The sequence below is a fragment of the Salvelinus fontinalis genome, chromosome 1 (assembly GCF_029448725.1).
Source record: "Salvelinus fontinalis isolate EN_2023a chromosome 1, ASM2944872v1, whole genome shotgun sequence".
NCBI classification, from domain to species: Eukaryota; Metazoa; Chordata; class Actinopteri; order Salmoniformes; family Salmonidae; genus Salvelinus; species Salvelinus fontinalis.
Window position 1 is genome coordinate 30953920 of NC_074665.1, and position 17710 is coordinate 30971629.

Here is a 17710-nt window from a genome sequence, read left to right on the forward strand (position 1 = left end):
TTTGGGCTGCAATCTAAGGTGCAGTTTACTCTAAATGAACTTATCCTCTGCAGCAGTGAGTCTTCCTTTCCTTGTGAGAGCCAGTTTCATCATAATGATTAATGCGACAGCATTTGAAGAAATTGATTGACTGACCTTCATGTCTTCAAATAGGGCCATCTTCTGTATACCACTCCTACCTTGTCACAACACAACTGATTGGCTCAAACGCATTAAGAAGGAAAGAAATTCCACAAATTAACTTTAGGCACACCTGTTAATTGAAATGCATTCCAGGTGACTACCTCAAAGCTGGTTGAGAGAATGCCAAGTGTGTAAAGCTGTTATCAAGGCAAAAGGTTGCTACTATTTAGATTTGTTTAACACTTTTTTTGGTTACTACATGATTCCATATGTGTTATTTCAGAGTTTTGATATCTTCACTTTTATTCTTCAATGTATAAAATAGTAAAAAAAAGCATGCTGAAGTTGCAAAGTCGATATCCACGTTTATAAAACACAGGGCATCCACAGTTATTGTTATTTGTGGTCGTAAACATTATTTTGAGCTAATTCTATGAGGGGGGAGAGTGTGCCATTTTTTTCATGTGAAAATATTTGTAACATTGGGGAGGAGAGTGCATTTTCTTTAGGACACCATGACACCTTGTTTTTTTTAAACTGTGCTTTAATGTACAGGGATAGGTATGTGGACTGTGCTTAATGTTGGTGCTGGAGATATGTTTGTGCCGCTCTCACCACATCCCTGTATCCCATACAGGTGTGTGCATTCAATTATTTTGGCACCATTGGGCTACCGACAACAATAAATCCAACATTTTTAATATTAGCACTGCAAGCTGAGCAAGAGAAGCAGATCGTGTCCTAAAATATGGGATAATAAAAAACTACCCATACTAGCTGGGATCAAAGTATTATATAAATTTTTTGAAACAGTATGCATTTCATTGGTGGTGGCTAAGGTGAGTTACCCAAAACATAATGTAAAGCACTTAGAGGCCCGATGGAAAGCGCTTTAAATAAATGCAATGCATCCATTCATTCATTTTTTACAGCAGACAGTACAAAAAAGTTAAATGGAGTTAAATGGACACAATGATACCTCTGTGTTCTGACAGCTTGATACATATGTGTACAGGAAAAGCATAAAAAAAAAAAAGCTTTAAAAAAAGAACATACTTTTGAAGGCAAATAAATTCTAACTGAAGGGCGTTGTTGACCTGGGTATTGTGCTCCTTTGGTAGTAAAGCTGCCCTCCAACTCCATTGGACGACAGCAGGAGAGAGACAAAACCGCTCAAGAGCCCTCAACTAAAAATAGGGTCCTCATTTGTCCATTTCGGTCCTTCAGTCATTTTCCCCTTCTTATGACCTCTCTGTCATTCGTTCTGGTTTGTATTCAGGAGTGTATTCATTAGACACCAAATGGAAGAAAAACAGTCTGAAACAGGGTGGGGCTACCTGATCTTGTCCGATTAAAAAAAAAGACGCTTTTTTTTGTTTCGACATGTTTTCAGACATTTTCTGTTGCATGCCCTAATGAAAATGACCCAGGTGTTGTTGGACGTTCCCATCTCTCTCACGTGATGAGGCAGCAGTTGATACAGCGCGGCCCCAGTCTTCTCTTCAGGGCGCCCTTCTTCCTTTTGGGGGTCAGGATAGCGATGATGGCCTCATCAAACACAGTTTTCAGTCCTTTCTGGGTGAGAGCCGAGCATTCCACGTAGACACACGCGCCAATCTGTAAGAGGAAGGGAGGGAAGGGCCAGGCTATCACTCAAAAAACTATCAAGGAAAGGGTTAACCTCATCCCCAGGTTAGCTTAGGGAGGAAGTCTGCTGTTAGTCTAATAACAAGGCTCAAAATCAACAAAATGCCCCAAACCGAAGAGATCCAAAGTTCATCATAACGGTCATAAACAATTAGTTTGATGAGGGACAACCCATCTGTGTAGAGTAGGGTAAACCAACTACCGCGTGGCCCATTTACAATCTCAATTCCTTCTGGAACCCTCTGCTGGCTCCACAGTGATTACGTACCTCCTTGGCTAGCTTCTGGCCCTGCTCTGTGGTGATGGGCTTCTCCTTCATGTCATTCAGTTTGGAAATGGTCTTGGGGTCGTCACGAAGGTCAATCTGAAACAGGGAGCGATAACGCAACACTTCCTGTCAGCACAGACAATCAGCAAGGCAGCCAATAGGCTGCTTCTTAAGAAACTTCTTCAGTTGGAGCAAACAACTTGTTCATTTAACCATCTTCCCCATTTTCAAAAAGAGCAACTTGGGTCAGACTTCTGTAAGAAGTACTCCTCCTCTGTTTCACCATTCTTCAGCGGAGTAGAGAAAGATAAACTCCTAGAGAAATGTGGCACATTAGTACCAGTGCAGAATTTCCAAACACAAACACTGTTTCTCTATTTTTATTATTTCATATGTTCTTGTGGGTTTGAATTTAACTTCAACCACGAGACATTAGTACCTGTATTTACTTGTATTTAAAATGTAGAGCTGACACACAGTGTCTGCTCGACCACGCGGTTCCTCTCTTACTACCACCCAAATAAAACAAATTGATACCGGCCTGATAATTGATAATTGATACCGGCCAAACTGATACCGGCCTACGCCCACTGATACCTGTAACAAATTCTTTATCGAGACAAATTAATTAACACATCTGTGGTTGTGTTTGATTTGTGGCGCTGGTCTGTCTGAATGGATTTGGGCCCGCATCGGTATGCAGTGTGAGTTATGGTTGGACTGATAAAAGAGCGGTGACTATCAGCTGACAGAAGGATAAATCACACGCCCACTCCACTAACCTCACCAGCACCACCAATATGCCCATGTTCTATTTCTGGCGGCGGATGGACACCCACAAGTGTGGTTTGAAAAGTGTCTGGACTGATCTCTTGGAAAGTATCAGAGAGCTGTGGCACTAAATAGAAGTAACTAATACCAAAAAGCTAAAAATGTTCGATTTGCTGTTAACATTTTTTTTTTCGGATTCGAAAATATCCACCTATATTTCTTTGTGCGTGTTCACAAATGGTCTTAAGAATAAAAGAAAAACAGAGAGCACAGCACATTTAAGTGGAGGTTCAGCTTTATAAAATCACCCCCTCCCCTGTCAATGTCAAGTAGTGTGAGCATGAGTAGGGTGGATGTGGATAGAGCATGCCAGGCTCTCTGTGAAACTCAGCATGTGGAATGGCTAGGACACAGTATAGATACACGGTTTGGGTGTGGTGGTTGTAGCTCTTTAGGCTCACCTGAGTGCCTATGAGGAGGTATGGGACACTGGGGGCATACTCCTGCAGCTCGGTGACCCACTCTTCCCTCACATTCTGGAAACTGGCCGGGTTGACTACGGAGTAGCAGATCAGGAAGACGTCGGTCATGGGGTACGACAAAGGCCTCAAGCGGTCATAGTCCTCCTGGAAAAAGTTAAGGGAGGGTAATATATAAAAGAGTGACACACACACACACACACACACACACACACACACGAGTGTAAGAGAGACATACAGGAGAGAGAGACACACACACACAGGAGAGAGAGAGAGAGACAGAATAGAGAGAGAGAGACAGGAGAGAGAGGCAGGAGAGACACACACACACACAGGGGAGAGAGAAAGACACACACACACACACGAGTAAGAGAGACACACGAGAGAGAGAGAGAGACACGGGAGAGGCACACAGGAGAGACAGACACATAGGAGAGAGAGCGGCATTAGGGGAGGGGAACAGGAGACACGGGGGAGAAAGAGAGCAACAGCCTTCCTTAGATCCTATCCACCAAGAGACGACCAGATCGTCCGAATTATTATTCATGAAATATTCAACCGGATGGAAAATGAGCTCCAAATGCAACCATCCTTATACTCCTCCTCACTGATGCAGAGGAGAGCAAACGTACACTGTGCTTATCTACTAGACTCCACCATGCACTGCCAAGCAACCAGGCTGTTTTATGGAAAATAGTGAATACTTTTATATGAAGGGAGTGATCAGCATAAATGTTTTTTAAAGAACGGAGCGGATGTGCAGATTTCTACAGATGACCAACCTCCGACTGCTTATTTTATTGCCGTCACTCTGACTGGGGCTATTGGGCATAATTTCACATTAGCAGTACTCTACAGGAAGTATTGCGGAAGGCATCAGGCAAAATTGCCATCTCCGATAGGCCTCCGTTTATTGTGTGGACCTAAAAATCGCTAATTCACATACCGTGTGCAACATGGTCGTGTTGGTGTAAATGAGACCTAGCGTTTCCTCATCACTCCCTGATAACTGATTCTGACAGGCTGTCCTACTACATCAGCCCATATGAATATTCATGAGTTGTCTGACTTTAGGAGCATCCACAGCACACCCAGAATGACCAGAGTTTATATACGAGGGCCATACACATCCGGAATGACCAGAGTTTATATACGAGGGCCATACACATCCGGAATGACCAGAGTTTATATACGAGGGCCATACACATCCGGAATGACCAGAGTTTATATACGAGGGCCATACACATCCGGAATGACCAGAGTTAATACAAGTGATGCCGAGCGCACACATCAAGACTAGTTATGATATGATGGTGACGGGCAAGCTTGAAGAAAGGAATATATGACTTGTCCGATTAAACTTAACAAACTTAATCAACATGCCTCAATTCAAGACCAGACTCATGAACCATTAAGAAGTCTTGGACAACCTTGTGGTGATGACACCATAGTATCTGTTATTCCCACTTGTGGTGAGAGCAGTGGTTTCATGTGAATTCCCAAGTGTGTGTGTGTGTGTGTGTGTGTGTGTGTTAGAGCTAGGAGATATGGTAGAAGAAAAGAAAGATCTCCATATCGGGATACATTTCTTGATGTGATAAAGATAAATAAAACGACAAGTTTATAACATTAACGTGCACCATAGTTTTTTGTTATTATCTTTTAAACTACTACTACTAGTTTGATGGTTGTAGACCACCAATTGTCCCATTAACAATCACCCATATTAGCAAAGTTATTTCATTTCAAACTTCACATTTCTCTAGTACAGGCTAATTATTATCAAATGAGCTATATCAGCAAAATGCCTGCGATAAGTGATCGATGTGGTTGGTGTCGACCATTTTCAGTTCATCTTCCCAGCTCTAGTGTGTGTGTGTGTGTGTCCTCGGTTCCCCTTATGGAGAACCCCATCCCAGTGTACAGTACTAGAACACACAGTAACACTCAGCAGTGAAACAGTAAACACAACATGTCTGGTGAAGGTGGCCAATCGCTCTCCTCCATCCCCATCCAATGTCAGAAATGCTTCCCCAAAGTTCCTCAGTAAAAAGCATGAAGGAGGAAGAAGGAAGAGTAAAACTACAAGAGGGGCCAGCAAAGAGGTAAGACAGAGGAAGGAGAAGAGAAAGTTAGCTGTTAGCGGGTTTATACTGGAGATGCTAATAAAGGCACTGAAGGCAGGGCAGATTCCAACTATTCTCCCCGTACGCGTCCTTACATTTCCATCAGGGCAAGGCTTTTTATGGCATTTCAACTTGGCTGGTATGTGATCTCAACTGTGAGCGAGTGTGTCAAGTCAGTGACATACGAGCGTCTATAATATCAGTGACTCCCCCTTCTTCCTCGGGCCCAGCAGCTGTGTCAGAGACGCCTGTTCAGACATGACCACAGGGAGAATAATGAGCGCAGGCACTAAACTTCATGGTCCAAAACACAAAACTGGTCTGAACACTGCACTGTAAAAAGAGGTTACTGTGTATTTGACAGTTTCTTGGTTGCCAGTTGGGATTCATTTTTTATTATTACATTTTTAAATTCGGAAGCGCCCATTTAAAGCATTAAAAGAAAAAAAAGAAATTAAACAGGATATGGTCACTATGCCAGGGTTCTCTCATATGGGCAGCAAGTACAAAACAGAGCAGAGGAAATGTTATAGGCGAGCGACGTGCTTTGATAATGCAAGCCAGGGATTACAGAATAAAGTTTAGGAAATTTCCTGCTAGACAGGGGTCAAGATTTGGGGTTTCAGTGGGATTGGGACTGGATAGGAAAACAGCTTAGGCTTTAGGACAAGAGAAGATGCAATTTTCCCTCATGCCTCTTCGAATTGTTAACAGATGCCTATGTAGTAAATTGTGCATAGGCCTATCAAATGTGTCTGTGTGAAGAGTCACTATGACAGCTAAAAGAGACACGCGTTGTTTGTAGGCTATACAGTGCATTGGGAAAGTATTCAGACCCCTTGACTTTTTCCACTGTGTTACGATACAGCCTTATTCTAAAATTGATTAAAAAAAACATTTAATCCATCTACACACAGACCCCATAATGACAAAGTGAAAGCAGGTTTTTAGAAATTCTTCAAAATGTATAAAACCTTCAAAAACTGAAATACCTTATTTACATAAGTATTCAGACCTTTTCTATGAGACTCGAAATTGAGCTCATGTGCATCCTGTTTCCATTGATCATCTGGCCGCCCGGTCAAACTGAGCAATCGGGGAAGAAGGGTCTTGGTCAGGGAGGTGACCAAGAAACCGATGATCACTGACAGAGCTCCAGAGTTCCTCTGTGGAGATGGGAGAACCTTCCAGAAGGACAACAATCTCTGCAGCGCTCCACCAACCAGGCCTTTATGGTAGAGTCACCAGACGGAAGCGCCTCCTTAGTAAAAGGCACATGACAGCCCGCTTGGAGTTTGCCAAAAGGCACCTAAAGGACTCAGACCATGAGAAACAAGATTCTCTGGTCTGATGAAACCAAGATTGAACTCGTCGGGAACTCTTCGGGCTTCGGGACACGTCTCAATGTCCTTGAGTGGCCCAGCCAGATCCCGGACTTGAAGCCAATCGAACATCTCTGGAGACACCTGAAAATAGCTCTGTATCAATGCTCCCCATCCAACCTGGCAGAGCTTGAGAGGATCTGCAAAGAAGAATGCGAGAACCTCCCCAAATACAGGTGTGCCAACCTTGTAGCGTCATACCCAAGAAGATTCGAGGCTATAAATCGCTGCCAAAGGTGCTTCAACAAAGTACTGTGTAAAGGGTCTGAATGCTTATGTGATATTTCTGTTTATATTTTTAATACACTGCTCAAAAAAATAAAGGGAACACTTAAACAACACAATGTAACTCCAAGTCAATCACACTTCTGTGAAATCAAACTGTCCACTTAGGAAGCAACACTGATTGACAATAAATTTCACATGTTGCTGTGCAAATGGAATAGACAAAAGGTGGAAATTATAGGCAATTAGCAAGACACCCCCCAAAACAGGAGTGATTCTGCAGGTGGTGACCACAGACCACTTCTCAGTTCCTGTGCTTCCTGGCTGATGTTTTGGTCACTTTTGAATGCTGGCGGTGCTCTCACTCTAGTGGTAGCATGAGACGGAGTCTACAACCCACACAAGTGGCTCAGGTAGTGCAGCTCATCCAGGATGGCACATCAATGCGAGCTGTGGCAAGAAGGTTTGCTGTGTCTGTCAGCTTAGTGTCCAGAGCATGGAGGCGCTACCAGGAGACAGGCCAGTACATCAGGAGACGTGGAGGAGGCCGTAGGAAGGCAACAGCCCAGCAGCAGGACCGCTACCTCCGCCTTTGAGCAGGAGGAGCACTGCCAGAGCCCTACAAAATGACCTCCAGCAGGCCACAAATGTGCATGTGTCTGCTCAAACGGTCAGAAACAGACTCCATGAGGGTGGTATGAGGGCCCGACGTCCACAGGTGGGGGTTGTACTTACAGCCCAACACCGTGCAGGACGTTTGGCATTTGCCAGAGAACACCAAGATTGGCAAATTCGCCACTGGCGCCCTGTGCTCTTCACAGATGAAAGCAGGTTCACACTGAGCACATGAGCACATGTGACAGACGTGACAGAGTCTGGAGACGCCGTGGAGAACGTTCTGCTGCCTGCAACATCCTCCAGCATGACCGGGTTGGCGATGGGTCAGTCATGGTGTGGGGGTCGCATTTCTTTGTGGGGCCGCACAGCCCTCCATGTGCGCCCCAGAGGTAGCCTGACTGCCATTAGGTACTGAGATGAGATCCTCAGAGCCCTTGTGAGACCATATGCTGACACATGCACATTTGTGGCCTGCTGGAGGTCATTTTGTAGGGCTCTGGCAGTGCTCCTCCTGCTCAAAGGCGGAGGTAGCGGTCCTGCTGCTGGGCTGTTGCCTTCCTACGGCCTCCTCCACGTCTCCTGATGTACTGGCCTGTCTCCTGGTAGCGCCTCCATGCTCTGGACACTAAGCTGACAGACACAGCAAACCTTCTTGCCACAGCTCGCATTGATGTGCCATCCTGGATGAGCTGCACTACCTGAGCCACTTGTGTGGGTTGTAGACTCCGTCTCATGCTACCACTAGAGTGAGAGCACCGCCAGCATTCAAAAGTGACCAAAACATCAGCCAGGAAGCACAGGAACTGAGAAGTGGTCTGTGGTCACCACCTGCAGAATCACTCCTGTTTTGGGGGGTGTCTTGCTAATTGCCTATAATTTCTACCTTTTGTCTATTCCATTTGCACAGCAACATGTGAAATTTATTGTCAATCAGTGTTGCTTCCTAAGTGGACAGTTTGATTTCACAGAAGTGTGATTGACTTGGAGTTACATTGTGTTGTTTAAGTGTTCCCTTTATTTTTTTGAGCAGTGTATTTTGCAGAAATTTCAAAAAATATCTGTTTTTCCTTTGACATTATGGAGTATTGTAAATTGAAGAGAAAACTGTTTCATCCATTTTAGAATAAGGCTGTAACGTAACAAAATATGGAAAAAGCCAAAGGGTCTGAATACTTTCCGAATGCACCGTATGTAGGGGTTTCCTGTAGGGTTTATTAATGGAATTCGGGTCGCGTGTGCAGTCCGGCAGTATCAATTAGGCGTGTGCTTTGAATTGATGGTGACTCTGTGTGAAGTAAATACACTAGGCTAAAGGCTTCCATGTGACAAACTGTTTGGATAAATGTGCCATTTTGTTTTTTGCTAATCTGCTGCTGCGCATGTGTGTATTAGTGCGAGATCGAGGAACATTTCTATTTCCCAGGTCTTAATTTTTTTTTTTTTTACATTTCAAATCGGGAAATGTGAAGAGTTCCCAGACAGTCCCGGGATCCAGGTTACAGGTTACCCGTGTTAATCCCTAGTTGCCAGCTAGTTACTGAATTTCATATTACTGTACTTCACCCAAAACTGTCTGAGCATTTCCCAACACGGGATGAACCGTGTAGAATAGATTGAACTAGCAATCTGAGGTATCACATTCAAGGTGATCACGTCGCACGCCATACAATGGCGCTTTAGACCCATGATGGTCAGTGGGGAAACAGTTTAAAAACATCCACCCGCAGGCTGTAGTGTTCAAATGAACATGACATGTCTAGCGCTCTCATTGGTGTTCAAAGGGGCATGACATGTCTAGCTACCTCCCATTGGGGTTCAGCTGAGTGGAGAGGAACGAGGCCCTGCGGCAGCAGCAGATCCCATTTTAATCTCTACCCCCTGCAGGGATGTCTAGGGGGTCACTGGGTCATAGCTCAGGGAGGGCATCGAGTCACAAACTTAACAAGGCACTGTACAAAAAAACTACGGGGGGGAGGGTAAACAGTCATAGAAGAGTGATTAAAGGATGTGCAACTGAGTGTGAGTGCAGGAGGGAGTGAGAAAATTAGGAACTGAGCAGCAACAAAAGGGAGAGAGCGAAGAGAACGAGTGAAGAGACCGCTCCCGGCGGGACTCCGTTCTGAGCCCAGTGTTGCCATGATTACTACAACAGCACATAACATCCACTTCCTGCTCCGATACACAGAAGCAATGCTATGCTAGCTTGCTAGGATGAGTGCATCAGCTAGGGAGAGGATGACTGAATGAATAAAGACACTCCATTCCATTCCTTCTGTTCTTGGCCCACATGTTCAAGAGCGAAGAGATGTGTTACGTATAGATCTATGGAGTATGCGGGCCTCCCGAGTGGCGCAGTGGTCTAAAGCACTGCATCGCAGTGCTAGCTGTGCCACTAGAGACTCTGGGTTCGAGTCCAAGCTCTGTCGCAGCCGGCCGCGACCGGGAGACCCATAGGGTGGCACGCAATTGGCCCAGCGGCGTCCGGGTTAGGGGAGGGTTTGGCCGGTAGGGATGTCCTTGTCCCATCACGCACTAGCGACTCCTGTGGCAAACCGGGTGCAGTGCATGCTGACATGGTAGCCAGGTGTACGGTGGTTCCGACACATTGGTGCGGCTGGCTTCTGGGTTAAGTGGGCATTGTGTCAAGAAGCAGCGCGGCTTCGCAGCCGGCCGCGACCGGGAGGTCCGTGGGGCGACGCACAATTGGGCTAGCGTCGTCCGGGTTAGGGTGGGTTTGGCCGGTAGGGATATCCTTGTCTCATCGCGCTCCAGCGACTCCTGTGGCGGGCCGGGCGCAGTGCGCGCTAACCAATGGGGACAGGTACACGGTGTTTCCTCCGACACATTGGTGCGGCTGGCTTCCGGGTTGGAGGCGCGCTGTGTTAAAGAAGCAGTGCGGCTAGGTTGGGTTGTGCTTCGGAGGACGCATGGCTTTCGACCTTCGTCTCTCCCGAGCCCGTACGGGAGTTGTAGCAATGAGACAAGATAGTAATTACTAGCGATTGGATACCACGAAAATTGGGGAGAAAAGGGGATAAAAAAATAAAATAAAAAAAAGAAGCAGCGCGGCTTGATTGGGTTGTGTTTCGGAGGACGCACCTTCGCCTCTCCCGAGTTCGTACGAGAGTTTCAGCGATGAGACAATTGGATACCATGAAATTGGGGTGAAAAGGGGGTAAAAAAATAAATGAATAAAAAGATCTATGGAATATACAGGTGGTGTAATAAGCAATACCCAGACAAAAACATAGGGCAATGCAGATAGAACACAGTGACACACCTTACTGTATGCTGTTGTGCTCATGTGACTGTTAATGGGTTCACATGTGACAGCCTCACAATTGCTTAAAAATACATCCTCTCCTTCATCCGACTTCAAGAGACCTGACAGGTGAAAACAATATGGCGGAAGCGCATCTTTACGCTGGCTTTCACCTCGTCTGTTCTTCCAGATCAGAGTGATGAAGAGCCGAAGAGAATATGAATTTAAGTCAGTTGAGACAGAGCGTGTCTGCAAAGCCTTATTTTCTCTTTGAGAAAATGGTTAATCTTCCCTTATGAAACAGCTGAGGATTCTGGGAGCTTCAGATCTGCCAGGTACATAAATATTAAAAAGGGTCCTTGGAGCCAATAAAACATGTGTAATGCAGAGCAAGAGGTGGGGACTGTAGCAGGAGTGTGAATTGGGGGGGGGGGGGGGGGCTGGGTTGGACAAGGTTCCTCAACAGAGGTAAAGCATTAATTGTTGCACTCTTCTATATCCCCGGCCTGAGCCTCCTAGGGTTGAATTACAGGATTCAAGAGCAGATTTGCAGCGGTCCACTCCCCCTTACTCCCTCTCTCTCCCTCTCAGCCAGCCCCTCGGTCTCGCTCGCTTCCTCTTTCCCCGCCGTCTACCTCGCTTCCTCTCAATCTCTTGGTTTCCCCTCGCTCTCTGGCACTCCCTTCTTTGATCAGACGCCGAAGCTATAAAACATTACCAGCTGGCCTTGAGCTCAGCCTAAAGAAGTCGGTTGGGGGGGGGGGGGGGGGGGGGTTGGAGGCGCTGCGTTTGAAGGGAAGTAACTCTACTCTGTGGCCTCGGCGCCCACAGTCGACATCTGGGAAACTTCTCAATTTCACAGTTCTGAATCAGCTAAAACAAAAAGGCTCTAGACATGGAGTTGCAATCACAGACAAAGGGGTAAACAAAAAGCCGTGTGAATCACTACCGAGTAGTAGATTTACGATGATTTAGTTTCCCCCAAAGAATGAGTTATGGCAGCCACAGATTTGTGGGAATAATGATTGAGTCGGTGGAAACAATAGCAACTGTAATTTGCTACACATGTACTTGTATTTTATTAAATGAACAAACATTTCTCAACCTCAAATCTATTCACCTTTCACCGGGCGGATAATGTTTCAGTTCAGGACCTTATTTGGACTTCACACAGATAAAAATCAGGTTCAGAGGAGAGTTACTGTAAGTCGCTCTGGATAAGAGCGTCTGCTAAATGACTAAAATGTAAATGTAAATGTTAACAATTCATCGCTGCATGTGACATACCTTCGCTTCAGACCCAGCTAGGAAAAGCAGAGCTAAAAGATTTTAAAAGGAAAAAGTGAGTGAGTATGTTCTCTTTCAAAAATGTGTTTCTGTGTATCACATATGGGGATTTGCCAGGACCACCAATACTCACTGAAGAACAAGTCAATAGCATATGTTGGGAGACAGACAGGTAATGTGGTGAATGAGGTGAGCGAATGAAGGAGCCACTCTCCTGCCCTCTAGTCATTCTCGCTTCTCTTCTTCGCGAAGAGCATTACTCTCTAAGCCAGGCCAACTCCAGTCCTCGGTGGCCTGATTTTCCCCAGCCACAGCTAACATACCTGACTCCAATAATCAACTAATCATGATCTTCAGTTAAACATGCAATTAGTTTAAATCAGGTGTGTTTGCTAGAGATGGGGGGAAAGTGTGACACCAATCAGGCCCCTGAGGACTGGAATTGCCCAGGCCTGGTCTAAGCGCTCCCCAGCACAACTGGATCCCTGGTTTCCTGCTCATAAGTGAACCGTGAATGATATTGTTGCCTGGCGTACGTCTTTAGACCCCGTCGAAAGGGAGAGTACTGACCAAAAGTGTTTTTGCTGTGTGTGGAAATTGCTTTTCTGTTTCTCAGTCTCCGTTGGTAGCTAACTATTGAGACTCGGTTAGCCCATCCTGCAAGACTTTGGCTAACTAGGCTAGCTCACTGAGGCAAGCTAACCTGCACACACGGTAGCATTGCTAGCTACCTTCTCTCATCTAGCTCACCCGTTGCGTTAAATAGACCAACCATCTCAGCTTCACGGCTCCTTCGGTTGCAGGAGATCAATACCTGAAGGCCAACTCTGCCTGCACGCGTTTCCCTTCCGCCATCACTGAGCAAACCTTCATAACCATCCCAAGTCCAGCAGTGAAGAATTTCTACCCTCAAAGCAGCATTTGCTTGGGAAAAGAACATGCCCAACAGGAACTTGACGACCCGGAGTTCCTGTGAGCACTGCAAACTACTGACTAGAGCAGCTCTGAGGAGGAGGCTTAAAAGAGCATCTCAATATCCCCTCACCTCTGAGCCAACCGCAAAAGCGGAGGCTCAGCCACTCATTCTCAGAGCTTTCAATGTGACCTCTTTATTGTTAGCTTATCCGGCTGAGCTACTGGAGGGGGTGGGGAAGCAACTGGATTCGGCTAACCTAGATCCAGATGCGTGGGAGGAGATCACTAGGATTACAGTCCTGAACTTCTGAACCTCCCATAGCGTCATTCAAGGCTGTGGTCGTACCATGAGCTGAGCAGTGGGAGAGAAAAAAAGGTACCTTGGCTGAGTTTATCCAGATTAACAAAGAAAAAGGTGGACCTCCTGGATGCCCCAATTACACCCAAGGAGTTGGGGACCACTGTCACCGCAATGCGACAGAAGTGTGATATAGGTAAGAAAGAAGGCGACGCCGTCAGCTTCTACCTGCCCTGCAGACCCGGGCTTTGTGGCAGGCCGTTGGTTCCAACATCTCACTCCAGTCTCACAGCTGGGAGGGGGAAACTAGCTGGCCTTGGGGGACTGAGGTCCCCAGCGACACAGCGGTCCCCAGCGACACAGCGGTCCCCAGCGACACAGCGGTCCCCAGCGACACAGCGGTCCCCAGCGACACAGCGGTCCCCAGCGACACAGCGGTCCCCAGCGACACAGCGGTCCCCAGCGACACAGCGGTCCCCAGCGACACAGCGGTCCCCAGCGACACAGCGGTCCCCAGCGGTCCCCAGCGGTCCCCAGCGGTCCCCAGCGACACAGCAGTCTACTAAGACTCAGGCTAGGCCCCTGAACCAGGCCAAACCTGTAGGTAAGCAGTCCTATGCTGCAGCAGGGTTCCACCTTTCTAACCATCCTAAGGAAGGTAAGGGTCGGCCAACCTAGGGCGCGGCCCTGGCGTCTGAGGTGGATAGAGAGCAAAGCCTACGGCTCCCTGCCCTACCTTCTCTCCTCAGGTTTACCGTTTGCCACTCCATCCTCTCTCTGCGTTTTGCAGCAGTGGAGAGGGCTGCATTTGAACAAAAACCTATTCTCTGTGCAGCAGCTCTCTTTGTGACCGTGCTCACATGAGAAAAATGCACCTTTTGTTCCCCCACCTTAGAGCCCACAGCTTTTTACATGTAGCCTTCCCAGAAGAGCCATGGTTGTCCAGGACACACATTGCGCAACTACTAGGATTGCACGAGCGCTCAGGGTGTTATGCTCTTTGCTCACTGGGTAACCACATTAGTCGCTCTTCTACAGTATCCTGCCGGATCACGCAGGCTATTAGATTTATTTATAATGGCGAGGGTCACAGCCTTGGGAGCGGTTTTCACAGACTTGGCATTCTCCAACTGTCTTGAAGGAGTTCCCACATATGCTGAGCACTTGTTGGCTGCTTTTCCTTCACTCTGCGGTCCAACTCATCCCAAACATCTGATACAGCACTCCATCACTCTCCTTCTTGGCCAAATAGCCCTCACACAGCCTGGAGGTGTATTTTGGGTCATTGTACTGTTGAAAAACAAAATGATAATCCCACTAAGCCCAAACCAGATGGGATGGCGTATTGCTGCTGTAGCCATGTTGGTTAAATGTGCCTTGAATTCTAAATAAATCAATGACATTGTCACCAGAAAAGCACCCCCACACCACCTCCTCCATGCTTCATGGTGGGAACACATGCGGAGATAATCCGTTCACCTATTCTGCGTCTCACAAAGACACGGCGGTTGGAACCAAAAATCTCAAATTTGGACTCACCAGACCAAAGGACAGATTTCCACCGGTCTAATGTCCATTGCTCATGTTTCTTCTCCCACACAAGTCTCCTCTTCTTACTGGTGTCCTTTAGTAATGGTTTCTTTGCAGCAATTCGACCATGAAGGCCTGATTCACGCAGTCTCCTCTGAACAGTTGATGTTGTCTGTTACATGAACTCTTAAGCATTTATTTGGGCTTAACTTATCCTCTGCAGCAGAGGTAACTATGGGTCTTCCTTTCATGTGGCGGTCCTCATGAGAGCCAGTTTCATCATAGCGCTTGATGGTTTTTGCGACTGCACGTGAAGATATTTTCAAAGTTCTTAATTTTCTGAATTGACTGACCTTCATGTCTTACAGTAATGGACTGTCGATTCGCTTTGCTTATTTAAGCTGGTCTTGCCATAATATGGACTGGGTCTTTTACCAAATAGGGCTATCTTCTGTATACCTCCCCTACCTTTTCACAGCAACTGATTGGCTTAAACGCATTAAGAATTAAAGAAACCCACAAATTAACTTAACAAGGCACAACTGTTAATTGAATGAAGCTTAGAGAGAATGCCAAGAGTGTGCAAAGCTGTCATCAATGAAGAAAAATTCAACTTTGAAGAATCTCAAATATAAATTATATTGATTTGTGGAACACTTTTTTGGTTGCAACATGATTCCATATGTGTTATTTTACAGTTCTGATGTCATCACTATTCTACAATGTAGAAAATAGTAAAAAAAAAAAAAAAACCTTGAAGCTGTCCAAACTTTTGACTGATACTGTATATGTTACAGCACTTTGGTTTCACTAATAAATGTGTTGAAATGGAATCAAATCTGTTTCTGTCTTTCAGTCATTGTTAAATAGGATAGATGGGCTATATGGTCTGCCTATAACCAGCCTGAGTAGGCCTATAACTCCATTCCTATTCTATTCAGTTTAGAGGAATTTATCAAATTGGAAATGAGCTATTATCAGGCTGGTTAATGCGATGCAAGCCAATCAAGGGCAGCTACTGAGTTGCAACTCTGGCATACTGCACACTTTTCACTAAAAGTTCCGTGCTAAACAGTATGCCATGATGAGTAAATTGTATACAGTTTATGTATGTAATATGCTAGTATGGGTATTCGGACAGCCAGTGAAAATATCCCTACTAGACACTGGACATAAGACCCCTGTTCCTCACATAATAGACCCATTGAAATAATTCGCTAGGCCTTCAACCACTGTCTACCACAGACCAGACTGAAATTAGAGCAATGTGTGAAAACCACACCTGTTGCAGTTTATAGAGTCTGGTCAGAATGTCAAGCTTGTGGGTGTGTCCAGAGCACCATTGGTTAACAGTGGGGGGAGCACGTGGGGATAGTTTGTGTCCTTGGATGTGGCATGCAGCCAGAGTTATAATAAACCCACTGTACCTGACCAGCGGTGTCGTACAATCCCAATAAGTACTGCTTCCCGCCAACGTTGACACTAACTGCAAAGCAATGAAAAAGGATAGTTTAGAGAGAGAGCGCGAGAGAGAGAGAGGTCTCACCCCCTCCCTTCACCTGGAGGCAAACAGGTGGTTTTGATGACAGAAACAGATGTAGTCCTATGCAATCTGAGCCAAAGGTCGAAAAAGTAAGCAAAACATTCGAGCATACACTTCACCTAAACATTGGATTTCGGTAGACTATACAAGAAAATTGGCATAGATTAAACTCAGGCAACTGTAACTACCCTACTGAAGGAATGATGTCAGCTTTTATAATTAACGATTGGGTAATTGGTAATGGTTCCATTCGAGAAAACACACATGTATAATCATGACATGTTCCAAATTCCCCTTACCTGCATAATGGTCAAACACAGTGGGTACGTACTCCTCTGGAAAGGCGTCGTTGGCATAGCTCATCAACAGACACGTTTTGCCCACAGCACCGTCACCAACCACAACGCATTTCAACATAATAGTGCCGGTTCCGTTTGCCATGATGCTCTTTTGATTACCATCATCCTCCGACGCCCTGTTTTCCTGAGATGCACGGCGATCCCCACACCACAGGCATCACCAGAGTCCGAGTGCGCGAAGCACGGAGACCAGTGGAAATTCAATTTCTTCTCATCGCCAAGGTTCACGGTTTCCAAATGTTGGCTTACATTAGTTTAATTTCCCTAATGCATACACAAACTGCACATACACTGTGTAGAGTGGCTATATACCGGTTTAGCAAAGTCTAGAAAGTCGAAAAGGGCGTCACTCCCGTCCCCCGCCCTATCGGTGATGCCAAGCCTATTCCCCAGTTCGCCCCTTGACTCTCCGTCCCTCGCCTAAATTACATCGGCACTATAGATAAGGTGGGTTCGCTTGTTGTAGAGGCGGGGCTATACCCGAGACCAAGGGGCTCTGGTAAAAATCCCTATATTGTGGTTAGGTTATTGATTTTAGTCAACTTTTTTGCAATATTCATATTGGAGTGGCTCTAAATATCTTATTTGTCATCGTTCTGACACTTAATTTGCATCTTTAGACAAACATGTTTAGGCATATACCTTATGCATAATGGTATTCAATTTAGACTTTCTCTTACTTTACTGATTAATCCAAAATTATTTTAAAACATTGCACAAAATCATTAGCTCTGACTCATAGGGATTATCCTGCCAAGATCTGCATTAGCAAAGTATGACAATGTCATGATGACCTGAGGATTTAGCCTAAATGAGAGGTCTGGGGGTCTGCAGTAAGAGACTGGCTGGTTGCTGGCAATGGATGAAAGGGAAAGGG

The 17710-nt window shown here is 45.9% G+C and overlaps 1 protein-coding gene across 1 annotated transcript; it reads right to left on the reverse strand.

Annotated features, from left to right (window-relative positions):
* Positions 1–801: 801 nt before the first annotated feature.
* LOC129852972 (rho-related GTP-binding protein RhoQ) lies at positions 802–17256 on the reverse strand. The gene is made up of 5 exons (XM_055918581.1): positions 16774–17256; positions 16359–16417; positions 3271–3435; positions 2039–2134; positions 802–1740 (listed from the first exon to the last, which is right to left on the reverse strand). The coding sequence occupies exons 1-5, from the start codon at positions 16913–16915 to the stop codon at positions 1579–1581; spliced, it is 624 nt and encodes a 207-aa protein (XP_055774556.1). The 5' UTR covers positions 16916–17256; the 3' UTR covers positions 802–1578.
* Positions 17257–17710: the final 454 nt, after the last annotated feature.